Here is a 22,730-nt window from a genome sequence, read left to right on the forward strand (position 1 = left end):
AGTTAATACACACTTCCAGTTAGCCATAGTTCTTTATTATATTAGTTAGAGAAGTAACGAGTAATATTAAGTATTAGAAAAAATAAATATGATAAATGTAACTAACGACTTACATCGTTATAGTAATCTCTAACAGTGTAATAGGATGAAGCTTCAGTACGCTATAATTATAGATTATAAACAAGTTAATGCACACATCCAGTTAGCTGTAGTTCTTTATTATATTAGTTAGAGAAGTAACGAGTAATATTAAGTATTAGAAAAAATAAATATGATAAATATAACTAACGACTTACATCGTTATAGTAATCTCTAACAGTGTAATAGGATGAAGCTTCAGTACGCTATAATTATAGATTATAAACAAGTTAATGCACACATCCAGTTAGCTGTAGTTCTTTATTATATTATTTAGAGAAGTATCGAGTAATATTAAGTATTAGAAAAAATAAGTATGATAAATGTAACTAACGACTTACATCGTTATAGTAATCTATAACAGTGTAATAACACAGTTTGATTTTTCCTAAATAGTCCGATTCATACACACACACGTGTCGCAAACTCGTGTTGTGAGTGTATTCATTCAGTAAAGAATTGAGCCATGAGATAAATATTAGCCGAATTGATCGATTTGTATTCCTAATATCGTATCACCGAGCTGAGATGCTGTACCTCTGCAGTCTGCAGTTCAAGACATGTTCACACACTTCCTAGCAGCTTGTGTAGGTAAAAGAAAATCTTATAAAACATAAAAAATATTGTTTAGTTTTATTTTTATTATACATAACTTAGGATATTTTAGTACAAATACCTCAATTCATTAGCTTTTATGAGAAGCCTGAAATATTCTATGTTAAATTTTTAAATATCTAATTATAATACTCTTGCGAATATGTAATGGAATGCCATTTGTAAGCCATAAATGAATGAAGGTTCGCGTTGTGTAATGGACTTGAAGAGACGAGAGTAATTATATTAAAAGTGATTGAACTGTCACTACTTAGCAATCAGCAAACATAAGTCAGCTTCTAGTTTAATCAAACATCAGCTAATAAAATATGTCCACTATTCTTTTCATTCAACGAACAACATTTTCACTAAGAGACATCAATTTACAAATTTTACAAAAATTAAGAATACTTAGTTTTAAGTATACAATAATCTATATTAATATTTTTAACGTGTTTTAGATTTTCCAGTTTTTAGACATAAATGATTAACCGATGTTTAATAGACTGGAAGATATAACAATAATGGTAGTTAATGAGAGTAAAATGTACTAAAATGTATGATGTTATTGTGCTGTATTTTTGGGATGTCCATAACATATATTTTTGCCTTAAAAAAACTTAGGAATGTTGAACACTACATCGGGTACTTTAGTGTTCATGCTAATAACTGATTAAGAAACAAACTTAAAGATGGCAATAGACATATTGAAAGAATTTCAAACGTTGGTGGTAGTGAAATATAGGGGTTTATCGGCCACTGTAGTGAGTAAAAATGCCATTTTTAAAATAAGTGTTATTTTCCAGAAATATTGAAAAGCACATATTGACACAGTAGCTAGGATATAAGCTGGTATTTATAGTGTTTTTTATCTTCTAAAGTACACATGCGAACAAGAATAAAAGTCTGTTTTGTACTAATTCCAACAATACTATTTTTTGTATCGATAGTATCATTAAATAGTAGTGTTAAATTAAAGTACAGGTTAGATTCTATATAGAATTACTATTGGAATCAAACCTTTAGGTAAATTTAATCAAATGAAAAATTACTTTATTAAAGAGGCGGAGTTAGTGATGTCAAGGCCATCTCACTATCTCTCCACCATCCAACCTCAATGTTTCGCTCAATAAATAGAGGAAGTAATTATGAAAAATTGACGCATTATTTCTCATAGCTCCAACAAATAAGTATTATCTCTTCTGTATATTAGTATTGTACTTAGTGTTATACTCAACCTTTGGTATAGTACTCAGTTCATACATTAGCAAATTATTACATTATATAATCATTTAGTTAGTACTATACTATAATGAAATAATCTTCGAATATATTTTCTATTTTTTGGGAAGCTACCAAATGTGACAGTGTAGTAAAACAACATGATACAGAACTATATCAATTCATGTAGCTAAGTTAATGTGAAAAATATCAAAGCATCATCATAATAAATTTTGAAATTTATGTAGAAATTAATAACAAAATTTCAAATAGACGAAAGTATTTTAGTAAAATTATCTGTCATTTAAGACAAATATGTGCTTGAGTGTTATCTTACTCGCAAGTAGAACGATAAGAACATGTAAAGTTGTTTATTCACAATTGCATTATACAACTACAATATGTCTTAATATTTCATAAATCATTTTACGCTATACGACACTCAATGTGAAATGTGCTGTTTAATACTTTTACAAATAGTATGTTCATATTCCTTTTCTACGATCTACGAAAATTTTGTTTTTCTAAGATTATAAACCATACATGACTGATCCTTTTATTTAATTAATGACAAAGAGCACTAACATTGAATTTAGAAATGACGAGTTAAAGGTTGTGTTTGAAAATGTTAGGAAATATAATTGAGAGTTAAATAGAAATATAATTCACTGTTACAAGTCCACTTCTTGGATTTAGTAATAAATGTTTTAAAATGAGTATTTTGTCGTCTTTAGAAATGAATAAATCTATAATTGCACTAAACAAGATAAGAGTGTATTTTTATGCCAATACATAAATAAAGTTAAATATAAAATGATATGTTTAGTAATCAACTGCAATAATGACTTTTGCGTCATTATTGAGATATGAGCTGTCCCCATTGTGATTGATAAAGAGTGAGTCTCGCTCAACCAACACAATCAGAGCGCCAAGAGGCCTGCGGCTCTTCCACTAACTGTCCTTAGCTGCTCTGTCAATTCATCCTCCTCCCTTTTGTTGCCATTGCGAGTGATGGAGGGTGTCTCGTTTGATCAGCGCAACAGAACGCCACGAGGCCTGCGGCTCTTCAACTAACTGTCCTTAGCTGCTCCGTCAATTCATCCTCCTCCCCTTTGTTGCCATTGTGAGTGATGGTGGGTGTCTCGTTTGACCAACACAATCAGAGCGCCAAGAGGCCTGCGGCTCTTCCACTAACTGTCCTTAGCTGCTCCGTCAAATCATCCTCCTCCCCTCTGTTGCCATTGCGAGTGATGGAGGGTGTCTAGTTTGACCAACACAATCAGAGCGACAAGAGGCCTGCGGCTCTTCCACTAACTGTCCTTAGCTGCTCCGTCAATTCATCCTCCTCCCCTTTGTTGCCATTGCGAGTGATGGTGGGTGTCTCGTTTGACCAACACAATAAGAGCGCCAAGAGGCCTGCGGCTCTTCCACTATCTGTCCTTAGCTGCTCCGTCAATTCATCCTCCTCCCCTCTGTTGCCATTGCGAGTGATGGAGGGTGTCTAGTTTGACCAACACAATCAGAGCGCCAAGAGGCCTGCGGCTCTTCCACTAACTGTCCTTAGCTGCTCCGTCAAATCATCCTCCTCCCCTCTGTTGCCATTGCGAGTGATGGAGGGTGTCTCGTTTGACCAACACAATAAGAGCGCCAAGAGGCCTGCGGCTCTTCCAGTAACTGTCCTTAGCTGCTCCGTCAATTCATCCTCCTCCCCACTGTTGCCATTGCGAGTGATGGAGGGTGTCTAGTTTGACCAACACAACCAGAGCGCCAAGAGGCCTGCGGCTCTTCCACTAACTGTCCTTAGCTGCTCCGTCAATTCATCCTCCTCCCCTCTGTCACCATTATGTGATGCAGGGTGTCTCGCCTGACCAACACAATCAGAGCGCCACGAGGCCTTCGGCTCTTCCACTAACTGTTCTTAGCTGATCTGTCAATTCATCTTCCTCCTCTCAGTCATCATTGTGTGTGATGCAGAGTAAGGCTCGCTCAACCATCCTAACGCCACTATTCCTAATGCACATATGGTAACGCCTCCTTCATGTCAGGTGAATGGAGATGGATATGTGAAATGAGATTTTAAAGATACATAAGAAATGTACTAAGGTTAAGCACCTCTATGAGGGAAGACAACGTACATCCACCTAAACCTTGATTTCATGTAAGTTTAAGTGGAGTTCTTTTGTTGAAACTTTTGGGTTGGGTGGTTTGGGAGACACCATTATTATTCCGTGGAATTTTTAACCTTTTAGTTCAACATAATTAAATTGAATTCATAGTTCTAAACTTTCAACACCGAAGCATAATATCCCTCGAGTACTACGAACTACAAAGTTTGAAATGAAAGAGTCAATTTTCGTTACAAATATTGGATATGTTTAGATGCCCCAGTAGGGCATTACATAATTCTTTAGATCATATATGCGTGGAACTATGTGTAAAGAGTTCTTTTAACTCATTTGACATGATTATTGCATCGTGGACTTTTATTACAAGCATGCCTTAACTGTTAATGTACAATATGAGAAATTCGCACAGTATATATGAGTACATTATCCGCATCACACATTTTCTCTAATCAACTCTAATCACGTCGTACTTGTATATCCTCTCATGATGTCTGAACTCCCAAGTAGGTTGTGCATGTATATGTATAATTGGGAAGGTCTCCACCATTGTACAAGACGAGAAAGATTCCTGGAAGCCATCAGTAAAACTAGAGACATTATAAGATTTTACATTTTTACACTTTTTAATGATAAAAATTTAAGAATTAACTGAAATTTGAGTACAGCACATCGTCAATTTGAAATAAATTATTGATTACTACATAAAACGAGTGAATCTTATGAGACAATATGTTTCTTCTAGTAAAACATAGGAACTTTTTGTATTTTATACTTAACATATGATAAAGTAACTTCTATAAATAATAATAAATAAAACCTTATAACTTATATAAACATGTATATTAATGTCTGAACATTTTCTAGATCCCTGTATAATATTCATAATTATTCATTTAGATTAACACCAATACCATCAAAAAAGCTATAAGCAATAACAAATCAACAATAAAACAGCAAAACTAACAAGAATGAAGTATATTTTGCAATATTATAAGCAATTATTAAGAATACACGAAGATACGCTATGTAAGCTAATAATTACTAAATTAAAAAAAAAAAACTGTTGGCCTTACTTTTTAGAAACATTTTTAGTAAACAACTAATTTAAAACCGAACCTGTTAATACTTATGTCCGACTGTTTAAGTGAGTTTCGGAGTGAGGGGCAGCATCGTGATCAGGAAATAATCAACCCACGATCAACATAAGCATCAGTGATCAATACGGCATTTTATCGCAGGATGCCAGCTTTTATACGGCTTTACCCAATCATTTTAAATCAAGATATTTCTTTTTTTGATTATTTACAACCTGTCTCTATTATCCTTCCTTCCTGAGGTATTTTAGGAAGTATTTTTTTTTTTTCAAATAATATAGCATATTTGCCGTTCGATAGACCAATTTGTAGACAATTTACAACGGTTTATGAACTGCAAAACTTGTAAATGGATTTTAACACCAGCCTCATCATTCTAAGAACCAAAACAACTGGCACTGCCTGCACAATAGTAATAGACTGTAAAGGAAACTGGATTGTTTGCAAAGATTATTTAGTGGTCCAAAATATCAGTAACACTACATTTTGATTTCTGCAATCTGATCTGTTTATCAGATGAGTAACTAACACATTATCATACCAGAGCACAACCTCACTGTTGTATGTCAACTCCACTAACTAAAAAAGCTGCACCAATAAAAAAACTAAATACTAAAACTTATCTACGGTACAAAGATCACAATAGGTCGACATTTGCCGACCAAATTGCTAGGACTTATCCTATAGTAAATCATTGTAAGATAATATTAAATGATATTAAATTTAAAATAGGCCTATGTAGCCTACGTGTATCTGTTTTATTTATAAAGACAAAATAAGAGTGCATTCCTCTTATTAGTTATTATTATCTACTTTATAACAGTATAATAATTGTTAAATATTGACAAAACAGTTCAACACGTAAGTAAAAACAACACTCATAAAGATTTTATTGTTTGTGGAAAGATGTTCCGAATCAGTCTTCAGTGTATGTTTGGACATTGAAACTGTGTTTTACGGCAACAGCTGATTGAAAAAAGCATACTTAGGTATTGAAATATCGATAACTATCAAGAAAGAAATTGCATAACTTTATTTTGTGCTCATACAATGATGGTACATCAAACTTTATATGTTATATCAAACTTAAATTTACAGGCTCTTGATGATCTCATTGGCTCTTTTCTTTTTGTGTCTAGCACGTCTGATTATGAATTCTTGATCCTATTTTTCTTATAATTTATGGTTTAAAAACTAATTACTCCCAATTTCTAGATGCCTCTAGTTATTGATTTTACCCATTTCAAAGATCAGGAAACAAAATCTGATAAATGCACGTAACGATTAGTGACGTCGTGTTTGTGTCACATAGTAAAATAATCCAACACGTACACAAGGCTCAGACACTTGTCATAAGTACTCAATGATCAAGCCAGTTGAGATTATCAAGAACTGATTGATAAGTATCCTTATCACCAAGTTGAGGTGCTGTACCAGCTCAGTCTGCACTATGCCAGATCATGATCCCGAGACGGAGAGATGCCGGCGTACAGCCAAGGTTAGACAGTTCGTGGCGGCATTTGTGGGTAAATAAGTATTATAAGACTCTAATTGAATTATTATATTATTATACTTTAATTATTTACAGTAATTAAATTGTGAAATACTAAGGTGCGATGCCAGATACTGGTTGACTTATGTATTTCCTCCCGACCTGGCTTCGCATTCCGCTTACCTAAGCCCAGTCTATTTCTTTCTTTAGTCCGGTCACTTTAGACATTGACCCTTGCAAAAATTCCCAGAAATCTGAAAATTTGCATAGATGTTAGGAAAACCATTTTTATGAAATTGTGAAAAGTTCCCATCGATCCCATGTCTACAAATGTTTTTATTCAAGGTCAAATTTCCCAAAAATAGGTTTTTTGAGTTTTTCAGTAAAACGGTTAGTTTAATGAAAAAATATATCTAAAAAAATTGTAGATCATGCAATTATCTACAAAAATTCTCCTTATGCTTTTTTCATAACACTAATCATTTTTGAGAAAAATCAATTAAAAAAGTTTCTTATGCTGCATTGTTTATAATATACACACGTTTCCACGCCACCTATGGAGTAGTGTACCTAGCGCGATTTTTTGAATGTGGTTTCCCCGGTAGCCCTATTCCACAGTCTATGCCAGTAAAATTGAGTCTTTGGTTATTCTTCTTCTTTTCAGTCGTTGCACTCTTGTCAGTGTGGTCGTTGTCGATCAGGTACAGCTCGAGTGACAAGTCCCGTTATACTTGATTGTAAACATATTTTATTCATCATCATCGTCTTTAATTATTTCTCTCTCTCTCTCTCTCTCTCTCTCTCTCTCTCTCCTCTCCTCTCTCTCTCTCTCTCTCTCTCTCCTCTCTCTCTCTCTCTCTCTCTCTCTCTCTCTCTCTCTCTCTCTCCTCCTCTCTCTCTCTCTCTCTCTCTCTCCTCTCTCTCTCCTCTCTCCCTCTCTCCCTCTCTCCTCTCCCCTTCTCTCTCTCTCTCTCTCTCTCTCTCCCTCCCTCTCTCCCTCTCTCTCTCTCTCTCTATTTTTTTTTATTCTTACTCATCTTCTTGAGTAGACGTAAATTGTACTAACAGCGATACATAAGTTGTTTCGTCGTTCATGTAAAAACCTTCTTCTCTTGGAGATTCAACATTTGAAAACGATTGGCCTTGACAAGTTATGCACGCTAGTGAACAAAATAAGCCTACTTTTTTGCAGCCGTATCTTAAGTTACACCCCTTTTTGCAGTTCCAAAGAACAGAATTAAGGAGGTTTTCTGGTGCAGGTGGAAGAATCGTGTGGGTTGGTTCCAATGCATTATTGACATGCTTCCTACCCCATTGTTCTGGGTCTAGTTGATTACCAAGCCACACCTGAACCTAGTAATATACACGATAAAACTGTTGGTGAGCGAAAGCCGCGGTTGGAGGAAGGCAGGCTAATTGCACACGTTTTTTATTACGTGTTTGTTTTGAAAAATATAAGTAAAGTAATTTGTCTTTGCCTTTAGGTTTTTTTCACTCCAAGCTTGATTGATAACATCAAGATAATTAACAAGAAAACATAAAAGGTTAATTGTCCTAGTTTCTGAGTAATAATGATTATATTACCACAATTTAACTTCAATCGTAATTTTTCTGTTATCAACACTTACGTTGTTACAAATATTTTCTAATTCTTCTAAGGTAAACTGGCAGTCATCACTACTTTCAATATATGAAAATATTTCTCCCATGGCGAGATACAATGTTTCATCTTGATGAAGGCCGACTTAGCCTCGAGTGGTCGGCTTTAAAACTGATACAAAACAATCATTATATTACTTAGCTTCAGCAGCAACTAAATTTTGTTCAAACCCGATACTAGCAACAATAGTTTTTGTGGTGTCATCAGAACGAGACTAAGCTGCTTTCATAATTGAGTCTTTAAATGAAAAAGTTATAGCGTTACAAATTTTACGACGATATTTCTGTGCTTGTTTCTTTTTGTATTCCTCGCTCAACTTGTCGCCGAAAAATAAACAACAATTTTTAAAAGAAAAATATGACTCACTTACATGTGTTATAGTACGAGGAGGACTTTTTGAGATGTACTAGCTGATTCCTCTTCATGTTGCCGTTTTGCTGCTGCAATTGTACCCTTTTCTATTGTATTGTTTGCGACACTGCACATGATTTGTCGCTGAGTTTACATTCTTCAAGTAATCAGTAAATTGACTCCCCCCCTTGAATACTCGCGTTGAGTAACGTCTTCATACCGCGATCAACAATAACACATTCACTTGAAGATAAATATTTAGTGCAAATAAAACACTATTGCGACATATTTTCAACAAAAAGCGAATACAGCACAAACTTTAGAATATTTGAAATAACTACGTTTTTTCACTACGAAGGAATTTTAAAGACTAACGGTGATTTCGTGCGACCTCAGAAAAGCAGGTAGCCGGAACGGCCATTCGAACAATGGAATGACAGGCAGATATTGTTCAAAGGACACATGGTCCTTTAAAATTAGGAATTATCGGTCAATATGAATGTATTAGTCACGCAGACTTATAGTTTTACTTATATTACACGCCCAATGATATCATAGGCAGCTTAGTCGTTTTTATTATGGACAATACAGCGTAAGAAAGTTTATAATTGTTTTTTCTCAAAAATTGGTAGTGTTATGAAAAAAAGTACAAGGAGCATTTTTGTAGATAATTGCATGATCTGCAATTTTTGTTTCACATATTATTTCATAAAACAAACCGTTTCGCCGAAAAATTCAAAAAACCAATTTTTGTGAAATTAGAATAGAATAGAATATTTATTTATTTCCATTTTTACATACAATATATACATAAGAAATATCGGAACAAAAATAACCATCTAATCTCCAGTAGGCGATGGGTATGGAAATTAACAGACACATGTACTTATAAAATAAATTAATCTATGGGAAAAAACATTAACACTACAACTTAATTATTAGTCTTCCAAACATTACACTAGAACTGACGGCTTCAGCAGCGCGTGAACACATACTATTAACTTAAAACATTTCTTCAAAATAAAAATATCTAAAAATATAATAAAAAATATAATATAATAGCAGCAAAATATCAATGTGCAGTATACTCACTAACAAATTATGATTGAACCAAAAATTGTAAAATAAACAGGTGTCCATAATTATAATACACATATATATATATATATTTGGTTCAATCATAATTATATATATATATATATATATATATATATTTGGTTCAATCATAATTATATATATATATATATACATATATACATATAGAAAAGAAAATTTCAATTGTCAACACTATGAAGCCAATCTTTAATACTTTTTGCAAATAAATTGAAACTATTAATTTCTTTAATTTAATCAGGCAACAGGTTAAAAAATGTTGGCCCTAGATATTTTTTAAATGTTTTTAAAAAGAACGATTTATTTACCTTAGGTTTAATAAAAAGACGCCTTGATGTACTTCTGGTTTTATATTAAGTTTTCGGTTCCTCTGTTACCGCTCACTTTAAAAAATAACCGTAAAACTTGAAAACAAAAAGATTTTTAATTGGTAGTATTTTTAATTGCTTGAAAACATGTTCTGTGTGATCTCTTTGATTTTTGAATGAGATTATTCGGATGAAATATTTTTGGGTTACAAACAGTTTATTAATTAGAACGTCACGGGTACCCCCCCAAAATTGAATCCCATACTGTAATCTAATTAAGAGTTAATTAACGCAAAGTATAACGATCTTAAACACTGGGCATTGCAAATATTTCTTAGAAAGTAAAATGTTCTGATTGATTTCCTATCTTCTGAATGTAACTTATTTATGTGAGGTTTCCACGTAATTTTATTATCTAAAACAATTCCCAAATATTTAATCTCATTCACTTGTTCTATTTCATCGCAGTTACAGCGAGCTAAATCAGAGCAACTGTTCGCATGATATTTGAAAATATAGTTAAAATTGAAACCAATCAAATCAAAATTAATTATATTTGTTTTTGTCGCATTTACCACCATTGCATTTCTATCACACCACTTTCGCAATATTACACAAGTCATGATTGATTGATTCCCTAATACCATCCCACCCTTCAGAAGAGTAAACGAAGGCAATGTCACCTGCAAACTCTATTATTTCACCACAAAAGGGTTCCGATAGAAGGTCATTGATAAAGAGAGAAAAAAGATCTGCCGAAAGAACTGACTCTTGCGGGACTCCAAGACTAGTAAATCTTTCCTCACATAGGCAAGAATTTACGCGAACTTGTGTACGGTTTTCTAAAAAAGTTCTAAACCAATTAAGTATCGGGCCTCTGATTCCGGCAAATTTAAGTTTTGATAACAGAAAACCGTGACGAACCAAATCGAAAGGACTTTTAAAATCAATAAATAGTCCTGATACCTTCATGTTTGAATTTAAGTTGGAATAAATGTTGTGCATGAGTTTTTCGACAGCGTCCTCAGTGCTTGTACCTTTCTTAAAACCGAATTGATTATTTGAGAAAAATTTATTTGATTCAAGGAAGCTTAAAAAACTTAATCTAACAACCTTTTCAAAACTTTTTTAGAAAATAGAAAGGAGAGTAACTGGCGTATATTAATCAATCGACTCATTGTTCCCCCCCTTAAATATTGGCACAACTATTGATTGTTTTTAACATTTCGGGAAAACATTCCATGACAAAAGCTTATATTAATTATGTTTGCGAGACGTTCAGCAATAATATGAATTATGTTTTTTAATATAATTACATTGAAGTTGTCAAAACCAGTTGACTTTTTATTATGCATAGACTTTTTAATATTTTCAATCTCAATTTTATGAACAGGATTCATAAACATGGAATTATTCTGGTAATGTACATTTAATAGTTCTTAAGAATTGCCCAAGTTTCTATAAGTAAAAGCAGTACTCAAAAAGTAATTATTTAGTTCGTTAGCAATTTCCGCATCATTTTCTAATACTCTCCCACAATCCAACGAAATTTTCTTAATAATTTGTTTTATTTTTCCTAACAGATTATTTATCAACTTCCATTGATCTCCCTGTCTCCCTCCACAATTTTGGAAAAGCTGTACATAATATTAATTTTTCCGTTTATCGAGATCGTCTGAAAGTTTGGTTTTAAATACACTAAAATAATTCCTAAAACCAACATCATACGGACGTCCTTTCAGTTGTTTTTACAAATCCTGCCTCTTTTTAAGTCGGTTAAGTAATGATTCAGTCATCCACGGACTTGTTCTCCTAGCTGTTAGTAACTTTTTACTTTTAGAATTTGTTTTCGTACTAGCTATAAACAAGAAGTACTTGTATTATGATCATTATTAAATCTAACATTGGTGTCATTACATACCAGTAGTTGATTCCAGTCTACATTTTGAAGGTCCGTTCGTACCTTATCGAAGTCAATTGTCTGTTTTAGAGGTTAATCTGGAAAGGTTTTATTATTTTTGCTTGTCAGTCCATTATGACTTTTAAGTGAGAAAGTTAATCCAATGGCGTAGTGATCGGTTACGGCAAAATAAATAATCTTACCAAGATATGATCGATGCAGGTTTGAGATAATGTATGACTCGTGTAGCTGTATTTATAAGTGATTCAAAGCCATGATTATTCAATAAGTGGGAAGCGTTTTCAGATATGTCAATATTAATATCACCAATGATAATTGAGTTACAATTCAGTAAAGGTAGTAGTGAAGTAAATTCGTCTAAGAACTGTGTCACATTAAACGCCTGCAATCTGTAAACATCAGCGATCGAAAACGGAGTTTTGTTGACCATAAAATTGATAAGCGTACAATCAGCTGACTTGAGTCGACAGACGACGGGACCAGCTCTGACATCGTTGTGGACGTACAAGAGTGACCCCCCGCCCTGTACGTCTCGTTACAACAAGAATAGCCTGGAATATGATAAAACTTTAACTCCGCTTCAGTTATCCAAGTTTCGCTCATTGCAATAAAATTGATGCTACTTTGTTCAATTAAATTATTAATTAAACCCAAAAATAAGTTAAAGTTCTCCCTTAGACTACGTATGTTTACATGCACTAAGCGTATGTCATTTAAATCACAGTCAAAAAACTATTTTCTAAATTATCAAATACAGGATTATCATTCATTTGAAGAGAACTTTAAAAGCGTTTTAAATTCATACTGCCTGAAAAGTATGGTAGTGTCCTAATAAATAATACAAATTATAAATAAACATATACTTATACATACATAAAACGACCATTATTTAAGTTTTGCTTTTACAAATGGCATGATATTTCATTATTTATTTGTCCTTTTTCCAGGCAAATGTTGCAATGTGATAAATAGTGTATTTTACGCACAAACAAAATACGTCTCAGTAATACGAACATAATAAAATATAGAATACGTAAAGTCAAAACAACTGGAACAGTGTATTGATATAAGGAAGATCAGTTGCACTAAAGCTTAACCTTGGTCTCCAGAGCGTCCACTGTGACAGCTGCGCATTCTGAACCATGAACGCTTCATTTTCCCTTCGTATCTCCTTATACTGGGTTTGTATTTCGGCCATATCTTTATTGCTGTCGTCCAGCTTAGCCGATAAAAAGTCAAAGGCGGTTTTAAAGTCTTGGAATTGGGTAGAGTGGCTCTTCAGTTCGTCGAAAACCTCCTTTTTAAAGGCTTCAATTAAGCCGATCATAAATTCTTTAGTCAGCGTGGTAGCTTGCTCACCCGACTTGCTGCTGTTGATGCTAGATGTCCCCTTGGCCTTCCTGCATTCATCGCAGAACCACTTCCTCTTTGAGTCCCGGGTCTTCATGGAATCAGGAAACTTGGTCGCAACACAGTTTAAGTGGAACTCTCTTCTACACGAACCTGCACATTTAATTGAGTCAGTTGACTCACCACAAAGCGCGGAACACACGCAACAGTTATCCGACATAATTATTTGATCTAAATAATAATAATCAATAAATATAAAGTAGGCTAACCACGCACACACCGATACGACTCACTTGTTTTAACGTGCACGACAAGTAGCGATAAGCTCTTATCAGAGAACCGCTCAGTATGGCTGACTGAGGAAGACTGTACCTTGACTGTAAATTTGACCTTGAATAAAAAGTCTTGCAGACATGGGATCGATGAAGACTTTTGACAATTTCATAACAATGGTGTCCCTAACATCTATGCAAATTTTCAGCTTTCTGGGAATTAATGCAAAGTTACCCCTATTTTTTGGCTAAATTGTCGGGACTATCTTTGGATATTACAGCATAGTTATTTTAAACACTGCATAAGAATATAAAAAGATCACTCGTTGTAAGCAATTGTAAACATTTTATTAAAATAGCAAAAGTGTTTCTATCTTTTGCTGTCATTCAAAACTATTGTGTGATTAAGTGGTTTTGCCTTGCTCGCAACTAGAACGATAAGATAATTCAAGGTGGTCTAGTAAAAGCTAAATTAGATTGCCACAGTCAATAAATATTTCAAACTACTTTATGTAACACAAATACTTATGATAATATAAACTGTATAAACATCAAAAAGATACGTGACGATTAAAAAATTAAAACAAGTTTTTCGTGTACCATTCCCTAACTATAAACACATAAAGTCCAAATAAGCAATGTTTTTAATTGGCTGAGCGTAAGTATAGTCCTCCGCGATATCTATAGAATAAACTGACCTACAATTTTTAAATGTTTTATGAAGCTTCATTTCTATATACGATATATAGTGCATGTATGTATCTCCAAGAGATTTGGCTGACCGGTTGTAATCATTTTACTTTTGTCTTATGATTAACGTTGATGGCAACGAGAAAATAGCAGAATAAATAAGTTTGTAAACAAACGGAGTACAATTACATTTTAATATGTGAAATAGTAAACCATTATTATTTATAAAAAATAACAAAAAAATTTAATTTAAATTAAGTGGTAAATTAACTATTTCACCAACAAAGAACAATGGTAGAACTTAATTATTGATATTATCCACTTTAACATTTTTATATGTTTAAACTAATTTATTTAAGAGGAACTTGGATGTTTACTATTGTAAAAGTTTCCATTCATGGATGATGTCACTTTCTAATGTATTTTCACATAGTGAATGAAATAGCATTGCTAGTGTGTAACTATGTTAATTCATAAACATAAAGACGACGAATTCATTTTAGTTGTATTTATTGTTTTATAAATTTATGACATAATTTTCTAATTAAAAAAGGTCATTGAAAACACATCGGTTAGTAGAGTGAAACACCGCCTACCGCATCAGAATACGACGATGCAGTCAGAAATGGCAGCGCATAATGTACTTCACAATGTGTACCTAAACAACCCGCCATTTCTGATTGGATAAACCTTTTGAGATGCGGTTTGCTGCATTCAACTTTACTAAATGAGCTCTTTAAAATGAGGTATCACTCGACCCATGCTTTAATTTAAGATTTCCATGTTTTCCTCTGTGGGCCGTCCCCCCATGGTTGGCATGTCATGGTAATAGCAAGGAAAAATAGTTCACATAGCCATATGACACTGTGCAAAGTTTATAGATGTTATCTGCTATGTTTGTAAAATATTAAGCCGTACCCAGACTTTTCAAACACCTTGTATATGTTTTTCACTCTTTATTGTTAAGGATGGTAGTTTGTATTTGTAAAATGTTTTATTTTATTTTATTTTTTTTTTTTTACTTTGTTGGTTTTTATAGAGCTTTGCCACTTGTTAATCATTCTTTGTTTGTTTGCATTGTCACTTATTTAAGAATATTTTATTAACATTGCTGTTCATTTATATATTTCTTTTTTTGTACTTGTTATCCATTTATAGTTTTTTGCATTGTTACTTATTTACGGATAGTTTGATTTTGCATTTTTAAAATAGATGTAGATGGCTACTAGAAAAATGATTAGTTATAAAATATGTAATGCTCTTAAAAATTATTAATATAATAATAATTTTATTACAATAACCGTATAATAGTTCTCTTGAAATGTGGAAACCCTAAGCGACGTCGATGCACAACGCAGCGAATCTAGACTTTTCAGGACTCTTTGACAATGTGTACCATCTAGGAACAAAGGTTTGAACAATACTAATTTTTTATATACGAAGACAAATAAATATATTCCAACTCCTTACACAAACTCTGTGTTGCAGCGAGCTTATTGGGCTTCACTGGTGGATCGGTCTTGGGATGGACGTCACCCATGCAACCCTTGCTGATGTCTCCAGATCCACCTGTCGGTACCGACCCCATGACAGAGGACAACGTCGCTTGGCTCGGCTCCATAAACTTTGTTGGCACGTTCCTCGGGTCTTTCTTCTGGGGCATCGTAGCTGACAGCTGGGGCAGAAAGAAGACTGCGTGTTTAGTCGCCATACCCTTCATTCTGCACTGGATATTAACGATGGTTGCCAAGAATTTCTATTGGCTGATAATAGCGAGACTTATTGCCGGTATTGGGAACAATGGTGCTGTGGCATCTGTACCGGCATTCATTTCCGAAATGGCACAAGACGATCTCCGTGGCTTTTTTGGATCGTTTTATGTGATATTTATAAACATTGGAATGATGTATTCCTATGTTATAGGAACTTACTTTCATTATTATGGTTTGTCCATTGCATGTATTGTTATACCGTTAATTTTTTTGCTCAGCTTTATTTGGATACCTGAATCTCCGATATTCCTTTTCAATAATGGACAAACTGCTAATGCAGAAAAGTCACTTTTCTGGTATAAAGGAGGAGATGCAGTCGAAGCGGAGAAGGTTTTGTCAACTTACAAACACGAACCTAATAGTAAAAATAATAAATTGTCTGTTATGTCATTATTTGCTACTAGAGGAACCACAAAGGCTTTCATTCTTGGATTAGCTCTGATGATTTCCTTACAAATCTGTGGAATCACGGCAATTATGAGCTTCGCTGTCAGTATATTTGAGATGTGTGGTACATCTCTAACTCCTTACCATTCTGCTTTGTTACTGGGTTCAATGCAAGTTGTGTTTACTTGTTCTTCTTCATTTCTAGTCGATAGATTAGGAAGAAAGTTTTTGTTGGTGACTTCTATGATGGTCATGGCCTTTTCCTTAGCGGTATTAGGAACTTATCTTTTCTTTTTACATGGCCAGTCTGTAGACTCGGTGTTCAGGTGGACACCTGTTGTTTCTCTGTCTGTGTGTGTAAGTGCTTTTGCGATCGGCGTGTCACCAGTTACTTTTATAATCATGGGAGAAATATTTCCTACCTACATAAAAAGTTATGCAATCGCCAAACTTCTAATGGTTTTAGGCACCACAGCCTTTATTTTCGTAAAGTGTTTCCCTATAATGAAATCTTTATTGAAGCCGCACGGGCTGTTCTGGTTGTACGCTGTTTCCTCTTTAGCATTTTCAATATTTTTCTATTACCATCTTCCTGAAACAAAAGGAAAGTCTTTAAGTGAAATTTTGAGAATATTAAATAATAAAGGGTTTGAAGACAATCTTACTGAAGAAAAGGGAACTACTGAACATATTCAACTACAATAGATTTCTTCTTTGTAGATTTTTATTCTTTCCTTTACAAATATTAATCTATTTGAAATTATAGAAAAAGGTTACCAAAATATTTTTAGTTGTTGACAGCGTACATTTGTTGTCAACTTTCGCATTCTTTATTATTTTTCCTAGATGCTATTAATACTGCTGTAATCCCTTACCAACCATTATGCTTGCTTCAATACATTATTTCTTGGCCTTATATTTAGGAGTTTTTAGCAGCGCCTTTTGAGACTCTATTGTATATAAAACTTATGGTTTCAATAGGCCTACTCTTTAACAAATCTATTTTAAAAAATTAACGAACTAAAAATTTGAAATTAAACATCAATAAATAATACTGCCTATAGTTAAAAGTAAAACACAGAGTGGGAGCCGTAAAACAATATGGCACTATGTCTTCCACTCTGTTTACCATCAATTTCAAAAGAGCTGAATTTGTTTAGTCCATTAGGACAAATTTATTTTGCATTAATACAGAAAGCCATATGCAGAGTTTTAGTAGATAAATTTCTATTTATTACCTTTAAATGGTTCCTGATTCAAAATTTATTCTTTTGGATGTTTATATGACTCAAATTATTTTAAGACGGGTCAATATTTCCCTTCTTCTCAAATTACATAATTTACTAATTCTTTTAAATTAGAGAAGAATATATACATATTGGTGGCCCCAAGCCATCAATAGCATACTCAAGTATGCAACCATTGTTGGGAAAAGGGATAGAGATTACTACTTTAGAGCGATCAAGGCCAGGCAGGGGAAATTCCTTTCTTAGATGGTTTGGGGGTTTCATGAGCTATTTGGACGTAAGTTACTGTATAATCACTTCTTCGGACTGATTGGTGGCAGGTTTATGTCTAGAATCTTTTATGATCACGACATATCAGTAGAATATATTCGTGTAAGAGTTCAGAAGAATCATTTTCAACGATAAATTCGTTTATTCTCCCCTATTTCTAAATCTGTAAACCAGTAATTAGATTTAGTACCATCTCAAACACTCTTAAGCAATAAGATTTCTTAGAATATAATTTTTCTAGTTAGGTTTTAAGTAGCGCAAAAGGAACATTTATACTGCTATATGATACATTCTTGGCTTGACTTGGTTTTAGGAATGCCTAATAGAGATTAATAGGTTGATATAGATCAAACATTACACGTTTGAGCATCAGGCCTTGTTTTAAGTAGATTTGCCAATTTATCAAGGTTATAGTTTTATAAATAGTTATAGATAAATCGTCCAATAGTACTGAAAACATTATTCCGTGCGAATAGACTCCACCATCGTGGAAAAAATAGCATGAAGCTTGCTTACATCATGGAATAAATGCATCATATTACAATCTCCACGGAAAACTTCTGCGGAATTTTCGTCTTCCAAAAGAATGTGTATTACAAGTATGTTTTATAGATATCTAGGTTTAACAGATCTAAGGAAAATTAAGTTTTTATTTCAAATCATTATATTTATTTGTAACTTATTTTTCTAATAATCGCTTGACAAGACTTGTATTGTATTACACAACATGAACAGCCGTACAGTAGAACGTTATTTCTATTTTCGTCTTCTAAAAGTATGTGTATCACAAGTATGTTTTATATACATCTAGGTTTAACAGATCTAAGTAAAGTTAAGTTTTGTTTAAAATTATTTTATTTATTGGTAACTTATTTTCTAATAATCGCTTGACAACACATGTAGTGTATTACATAACATGAACAGATTTACAGTAGAACAGTGTTTATTATTTACCATATAATAAAGTAAACATTTATATTAACCAATCAGAACACATTGGGATTTCTTATATTTAAATTACCTTTTGGGAAAAGTTGGATTACAATTTAACGAGGAAAAATCTGAAGGATGAAAAAGTTCACTGTATTTTCTTGTGCCATCGGAGGAAATGGTCCTGCTTCGGAAAATAATCCAAGATGATAAAAAGAATTTGGAAAATATATATTTATAAAGTACATCAGACTTATTGGTGAGTACTATAAAGATATTTCATAGATGTTATAGAAACACAATTAATGTACTTCATATCACCTTGTAGTTGGTAAAGATTTAATTTGTCTTTAATTTTTCGAAAAACCCTGAATTGCTGTGGTTTTTAATTTGCAAATTAGTGAACATATTTACTTTCGTAATTTTGACGTACCCTATAATTTAACCTCCTCTATGGCTATTTTGAGGACTCTTCCATCCTGTTTCTCGTGATCGTTTGGAAATATATCTTTCCCCCCGTTCATAAAAAGCTTTATACTAAACTGATGGAAACGGCAGGTGGATGATCATTTAGATTTTAAAATTTATATCAGTTGTTGCTAGATTTTTCAGCTTTCTTGTCATGACTTCTTATTAGATTACAAATGCACCTACTGTCTTGGGTGGTTCGAATTGATCGTAAAATGCTGGCGAACACATCACGTGTATAAATGAAAATGATCACCTTATCATGCAACTAACTCCCAGTCCAATTACTCTAGGTTCACATTTTTTATATCTTCTTGATAAAGCAGCACCGTGGACTCATGAAAGTGGAAAGCTCCTTGAGCGACCCTATCTTAAACAATGATCAGCTCTTGAAAATATTATGATGGACAGAAGATTTCATTACCTTGCAAAAATTTAATTTGAGTACAATTATCTTCTGTATACTCCATTTTTGGACACCACACGTTACGGGACGGTTATTGAGAACTCATTGACGAATTGACATAGTTAAGTTTGTTTTTTTCTTGGTATCTTTATAAGCATATACATATACGACCCCTTAAAAAAATTAAAATTTGTATTCTTTATAATAGTGCATGAAATTAAACTGTATTTACATACCGGACCATCTCACTACTACAATCTCTTTATAAACCTCAGAACAAATATATTAATTACTGATCCTAGGAGACTATAAGAAATGCATTTAGATCATGATAAAATATATTTGTTGAAATTCATACTGTAATGAATACCTAATTTAAACTCAGAAGAGGAAGAAAACATTATTTTACAATCTATCTATATTTTTCCTAGAATTGGCAAAGCCAACCTACATCAATCCATCTGTTTTAAGAATTGTCAGTTATCAATACAGAAAATGATTAAACAATATCCAATAAAAAATGTAAATAATATATTATTTTACCAGGTGAAGTTAGGGCTAAGAAGCCCTTTCTGGTACTTGTTCCGGGGACTTCCGATCACTGCTTGCAAGGACAGGATCGCTCAGTGGGACCCATCCAAACAGCAGATACACTCGAAGTTGCTTGACTCCATCATCACAACAGCCGCATCAATGCGCCCTTGCCTAACGATAAACGTTTTTATTAAAATAAAAAAAAATATTACGGATGATATGACATTCATATTTAACTTGTTTTACAATCCTTTTAAAAATATACATATACATAATATGTATATTTTATATATTTTATATATATATTATAATATATATAAAGATACATATTATATATCTTCAATAAGAACAGAAAAAATAGAAGAAAAGAACATAAAAACTCTCTATATTTCGTCTTAACCCTCCAAGTGATACTCATATTACTCTACAGTAATAGGCCTTTTTATGATGACGTGCAGTGTTTTTTGTTTTAATTCATAAAACATATACTATATACCTGAAATATAACATATTATATATTAAATGTTCACTATAATATGTACTAAATGGTAATGATAAAGAAAAACTTACAAAAAATTTTTTTTTCATTTTATTATTTACTAATGGCCTCGAAAAAAAAATTTGTCCAACAAAAATTATATTTTTGAGGCTATTTTTCACAATTTCCATAGTAACATATTTGAAATTCATTATATACAAACGATTCACAATTTACGTTTGAACACAAAGATGTATAACACTTGTAGTTTATATTTACATGAAAATTGATTTTGAATATGTTTTTCACCAGCATAAACAAATCAAAAACTGCCAAAAAATGTACTTTTCATCAACAAGTTCCATATAATGTTTATTTGTATCTGCTTGAAAATATACCACACAGAGTATCAAGTAAAGGAACTCTTTCTAAACCATTTAGTATAAAATATAGCTGAATTACGATACTAGTTATTATTTTACGTCGTTTTTCACGAACGGCTCGGACCGAGCCGTTATCGATTCAGACGGGGTCCCTAACGGCTCGGTCCGAGCCGCTATCACTTGGAGGGTATAAGAACAGAAAAAATAGAAGAAAAGAACATAAAAACTCTCTATATTTCGTCTTAAGACACTTTAAAGAGATATACAAAAGGTACATAAGTAAATATATCAACAAAAAATAATAAACAAAAGAAACATCATATGTTAATAAAACTATTTTTGAATTACGTACAAAGAGTAAATAATTTTGCTTAATACAAGGAATATAAAGCTATAAATTAAATTTGTAGTTAAATGTGTAATGTTATAAATTAAAATTGTAAAGTGTAATTTATACATACTGCTATCCATATCTTAAATTTAGACCATCCGGATGTTTAGTTTGTAGCACCCTCTGATGAGCTATTTCTAAATAATTAATTTTAAGTTTATGGGGGTTCTGAATTTTGTTAATACTTTTTAGAGAAAAGCATTCATCGAATTTTTTGTTATGCTCCATTGCATGGGCCGAAAAAGGATTTGATTTAATTTTAAGATTTGTATCGCTGCGATTTTTGTTCATTCTAATGTGCAATGGAGTTATGGTCTGACCAATGTAGTCCTTCGGACAGTCTTTACATGCCAATTAGTAAATGACATTGCTGGATTCACAAGTCATTTTACCAATTATCGGATAATTTCTTTTCGTTGTGCTGCTACAGAAATGTTTTGAATTTATTATTAAATTACATTTTTTGCAGCGAGGCTTAAAACAGGGTTCACAGCCAAAAGGTTTGTTTAAATTTTGAGTTAGCTCATCAGAGTGTAGTTTTGGTCTTACTAATATGTTTTTAAAATTTTGAGGCTTTTTAAAAATATTTTAGGTGGATTAGTAAATACATTTTTTATTACAGTTGAAGCTTGTAGAATATTGTGTGCAGTTTTTATTATACCATTAATTTTGTATAGCCCTGGATAATAGGTGGTAATACATTTTCCTTGGTTTTTATAGTTCCTAGGATTAGAGTTTTTTTTTTTGCATGTTATCGTTTACAATTTTGTTAGGATATCCTCTATTCTAAAAACATTTTTTAATTTTTCAGTGTGACAATCATAATCGTGTTTATTAGAGCAGAGTCCATTTGCTCTAATAGTTAGACTTTTCGGAATAGATTTTTTAACATAACCAGGATGGAAGCTTAAGTAATGTAAATATTGCATTGAATTTGTATCTTTGACATGGATTTTCGTTTTTAGGTGTCCCCGGTCTAAAAACACATCGACATCTAAAAACGTAACAGGATTTTTAGAAATATTTAAAGTGAATTTTAAAACAAAATGAATTTAATTGTTGAATAAAATGTGTTAAACTATCCATGCCATGTTGCCAAATAATAAAAATGTCGTCAATAAATCGGAACCAAAG

At 32.8% G+C, this 22,730-nt stretch overlaps 1 protein-coding gene across 3 annotated transcripts; it reads left to right on the plus strand.

Moving 5' to 3' along the window:
* Positions 1–6,591: 6,591 nt before the first annotated feature.
* Positions 6,592–20,562, plus strand: LOC124356874 (facilitated trehalose transporter Tret1-like). 3 transcript variants are annotated; one of them, XR_006921903.1, is made up of 3 exons: positions 6,607–6,699; positions 15,819–19,195; positions 20,357–20,562. XR_006921903.1 is itself a non-coding variant. In XM_046808147.1 (2 exons), the coding sequence occupies exons 1-2, from the start codon at positions 6,653–6,655 to the stop codon at positions 17,192–17,194; spliced, it is 1,395 nt and encodes a 464-aa protein (XP_046664103.1). In that variant the 5' UTR covers positions 6,592–6,652; the 3' UTR covers positions 17,195–20,562. The 3 variants fall into 3 exon arrangements, 2 of the variants coding, with proteins under 2 accessions (XP_046664103.1, XP_046664102.1); XM_046808147.1 differs by having other exon boundaries at positions 6,592–6,671; positions 15,819–20,562; XM_046808146.1 differs by having other exon boundaries at positions 15,819–20,562.
* The last annotated feature ends 2,168 nt before the right edge of the window (positions 20,563–22,730 follow it).

The sequence above is a fragment of the Homalodisca vitripennis genome, chromosome 3 (genome assembly GCF_021130785.1).
Source record: "Homalodisca vitripennis isolate AUS2020 chromosome 3, UT_GWSS_2.1, whole genome shotgun sequence".
Classification (NCBI taxonomy): domain Eukaryota; kingdom Metazoa; phylum Arthropoda; class Insecta; order Hemiptera; family Cicadellidae; genus Homalodisca; species Homalodisca vitripennis.

Bases quoted from the DNA above. Each gene is read 5' to 3' on its own strand.
- LOC124356874 (XM_046808146.1), top strand. From the start codon at position 6,624: ATGCCAGATCATGATCCCGAGACGGAGAGATGCCGGCGTACAGCCAAG. The intron at 6,700-15,818 runs GTAAATAAGTAT...TCTGTGTTGCAG, and splicing joins GTTCGTGGCGGCATTTGTGG to CGAGCTTATTGGGCTTCACT.